This window comes from Macaca thibetana, chromosome 10, assembly GCF_024542745.1.
Source record: "Macaca thibetana thibetana isolate TM-01 chromosome 10, ASM2454274v1, whole genome shotgun sequence".
In the NCBI taxonomy this organism is placed as follows: domain Eukaryota; kingdom Metazoa; phylum Chordata; class Mammalia; order Primates; family Cercopithecidae; genus Macaca; species Macaca thibetana.
In genome coordinates, this window is record NC_065587.1 from 316,271 (window position 1) to 319,860 (window position 3,590).

General features: G+C 64.4%; 1 protein-coding gene across 3 annotated transcripts; it reads right to left on the bottom strand.

The window, feature by feature from the left end:
• Positions 1-212: 212 nt before the first annotated feature.
• MIOX (myo-inositol oxygenase) lies at positions 213-3,176 on the bottom strand. 3 transcript variants are annotated; one of them, XM_050745770.1, is made up of 10 exons: positions 3,086-3,176; positions 2,533-2,613; positions 2,250-2,330; positions 1,945-2,107; positions 1,654-1,721; positions 1,080-1,189; positions 934-1,001; positions 811-860; positions 613-725; positions 213-516 (listed from the first exon to the last, which is right to left on the bottom strand). In XM_050745770.1, exons 1-10 carry the CDS (start codon positions 3,098-3,100, stop codon positions 408-410), a joined length of 858 nt encoding a protein of 285 aa, XP_050601727.1. In that variant the 5' UTR covers positions 3,101-3,176; the 3' UTR covers positions 213-407. The 3 variants fall into 3 exon arrangements, with proteins under 3 accessions (XP_050601727.1, XP_050601730.1, XP_050601728.1); XM_050745773.1 differs by having other exon boundaries at positions 2,533-2,635; positions 3,086-3,156; XM_050745771.1 differs by lacking the exon at positions 2,250-2,330.
• Between the last annotated feature and the right edge of the window lie 414 nt (positions 3,177-3,590).

Genomic DNA, 3,590 nt, shown 5'->3' on the forward strand with positions numbered 1-3,590 from the left:
GCCCGGAGGACTTGGTGACTGTTTTGAGCTTGTGGGGGTGAGCTGGATGACTTGTCCCCCAGGCTCTGACATGGGAGCTGGGAGTATGAGCGGATGTTTACCACGACCAGTGAGGTGGGACACACACGTCTCAGCCTGGGAGTTGGCCTCCACCCTGCTGGCAGGGTCACTCGGCCTGGGCCACCCCCTGCTGCAGTAACACCCAGTGAGGCTTCAGAAGCACAATGTCCTTCCAGGTCTTTATTGCCGCCAGGCACAAGTTGCCACGAGGGGTGGCGACCCTAAGGGGGTGAGTGGGGTCCCCCACCAAGGTGAACCCTGATGGCGGCTGTCTGCCCAGGGCCAGACCTCTCCAGACAGGCGGAGGGCCAGGCCTGGGTCCAGCAGCAGCTTGGGTGGCAGGAGGGTCACCAGCTCAGGATGCCAGGGCAGTACTTGTCAATGAGCCCCTGGTAGTAGGGCCGCAGCTTGTCCACATCCGGCAGGTCCGGGCACTTGGTGTAGAGGTCGAACTTGCTGCAGCAGGGAGAGGCGGTGAGCCCCGTGAAGAACCCCCAGGTCCCACCCCCGCCGCTTCACTCCCACAAGCCCCCTCGGCGGGGAGGGCCGTACTTGAACTCCTGTACCCAGGGCAGCATGGCCAGGTCCTGCTGGCTGCACAGCTGCTGGTAGTCGCTGCCCGTGTGCCAGGGGTAGAAGGAGTGGAACCGGATCATGTAGAAAGCCTGTGGGCAAGCCATACCCAGCAGCTGTCTCGGCTGCGGGACAGGGCCTGGTGGCCGGGGCCGGGCTGCCCCTCCCCCCACCTACCTCCGGGGGCAGCGAGAACTTGTTAAACTTCATCACCTGGTACATGTACTCTGTGGGGAGAGGGTGTCACCACCAGGCACCACCTCTGCCCCACCGTCCCCTACTGCCCCAGTCTGGCCTCACCATCGTGGCCCCAGGACATGAGGACCCTGTCGAGCCCGCAGTGGGGCTGATACATGCCGAGTTCTGTGCTGCAGTGAGACACCAGGGTGAGGGGGGCTCAGGAGCCGCCCAGGGAGGGGAGCCCAGCCCTGGGCAGCGGGAAGCACCTGTATCGAGGATCCTGGAGGTCAGGGTTGTCCTGGAAGGTGGAGTCGCGGAAAACCACGGAAGCCTGGGGACGGCATCCGACAGGGAAGGTGTCTCCGACGACCGCCCACTGCAGAGGGACAGGCAGTTGTGGGGGTGTGGGGGGCCGTGGGGGTGCACTGGCCTGCCCTGCAGGTAGTATCCTAGGCCGAGCACCGAGGCCACCAGAGGGACAGGCAGCCGTGGGGGGGCCGTGGGGGGTGCACTGGCCGGTCCCCTAGGCCAAGCACCGAGGCCACCAGAGGGATAGGCAGCCGTGGAGGTGCCGTGGGGGGTGCACTGGCCGGTCCCCTAGGCCGAGCACTGAGGCCACCAGAGGGACAGGCAGCCGTGGGGGGGCCGTGGGGGGTGCACTGGCCGGTCCCCTAGGCTGAGCACCGAGGCCACCAGAGGGACAGGCAGCCGTTGGGGGGCCGTGGGGGGTGCACTGGACTGCCCCGCAGGTAGTATCCCAGGCCAAGCACTGAAGCCACTCCGCTCCCCCCACCTTGCCTCAACATGCAGACCTCCTCACCCACAACCACCAGCCCTTACCTGGGGCTCCCCGAACAGGGCCAGGACCTTCCCCAGGTCGTGCAGGAGCCCAACAAGGTGGAACCAGTCTGGGAGGGGGATGGACAGGGTAGGTTGGGGACTGCAGAGGCCAAGGCCGAGGATGAGCAGGCTTGCGGGGCTGAGAGCCAGGGGGGGCCCAGGGCCTGCTCCCCAACCCAGGCAGGGCTGCTGGAGGCCTGGGCCCACCACTGCCCCCTTCCACCCTATAGGCCGCTGCATTCTGCCCCTTGGAGGCAGCACCTGCCCCCCTGCAGCAGAGCTGGGGCTCACCCTTGTCTGGGTGGGCCTTCCGGATGCCCTCCGCTGTCTGGAAGGCATGGAAGGAGTTGGGGAAATCTACATCTGGGTCCGACTCGTCCACCAGCCCATCCAGCAGGTCCACAGCCTCCATGACTGTCATTTTCTTGTAGGAGAAGCCCCCAAACTGGGCATGCTGGTGGGGAAGGAGAAGGCAGCGTGGCCCAGGGTCAGCAGGCCCACCACACAGTCCTCTCCATCCTGTTGGTGCCTGGTGGGCTCATGGGGTTGAGGGCAAGGGTCCTCCGCGTTTGCACAGGGTGGCAGGAAACGCCTACCTTGCTCCTGACAAAGTCCACCGTCTGGTGCGTGTGCATGAGCTTGTAGGTGGTGAAGACATGGTCCAGGAGGGGACCCGACTGCAGGCCAGAGGGTCAGTGGAGGCTGGCACTACCCCCACCCTGCACACAAGTCACCGTGCCTCCCCTCTCCCAGGCAGCCCCACAGGGTGTGATGGGGGTGAGGGTTCCCACAGGGCACCTCCTGGAGCTGTGTGAGGGGCAGGTGCTGTTCCCCAGGGTGTGGATGGGGAGTCGGGGGGTGGGACGTCAAGGTACTCACTGTGTAGTTCCGGAAGCTGGCCTTGTCTTTGGCCACCTCTGGGTCCACATCAGGTCGGTAGACCAGGGAAGGGTCTGGGCCCTGGGCAGGTGGAGGATTGAACCTATTTCACCATCATGTCAGCTCCACGAGGAAGCACAGACACTCCCAGCATGGCTGCAGACTCCAAGCCTGCCTCCGCTTGAGAGCTGGTGGGGGACACGAGAGGGCACAGCCTCTCCTGCACCATCATCCCAGCCCCTGCCCTGGCCTCAGCGAGTCCCAGGAGCTCTCACTCCCAGGTCCTTATCTGCAAAGTGAATGTCAGCAGACGTCTGCTTCCGGGGTGCAGGGGACACCACGCCTGAGCGGCACCCATGGCCACCCTTGCGGGGTGGAAGCGGCCTTGGGAGGAGACTGAGTCCGCAGGGAGCCTGGGGGTCGGCAGCCACTGGCTCTTCCCCAGCTGGACGGAGCAGCAAGGCTGGCCAGCGCCAGCTAGAAGAGGGCAGGAGCAGCTGGCCAGCAGGAGAGCAGTCAGCGGGGCCTCTCTGCATGGGGTCTGGGTACTCACCACCATCACCTTCATCCTGAGAGGAAGCGGCGCTCAGGTGGCAAAGTGCAGGCTGGTGAGTGTGTCCTTAGCCGGGCTCCTATATACACCCCAGGTTACATAAGTGACTGTGGTAATGAGTGACCATCCACCCTCCTCCTGGCCTCAGGGAGTTAATGTGTCAGCACACGAGCAGCCCCCAGCAGTCCCACATCCTCTTGCCCTGACTCGGCCTCCCTCCTGTCCTGAGCCGCTGACCTGCTTAGGGTTGTCTGTGGGCCCAGCCTCCCGCTTGACTCTGGCTTTAGACCCCTCTGTGGGGTCCCACAAGTAGGGGCAGACCCAAGACCCCACCCTCAAGCACACACCTCCTCTGCACCACCCCTGCCCCGGCTGCCCCACTGGATCTCAGGAGGAGAAAACTTGCCCCAGGCCCCTCATGATTCTAGGTGGGGCAGGGGCTAGTTAAGAAAAGATGATTCTGAGGACTTGTTAAAATGGTGAGAAGAGCTTTATTTTCGAGAGC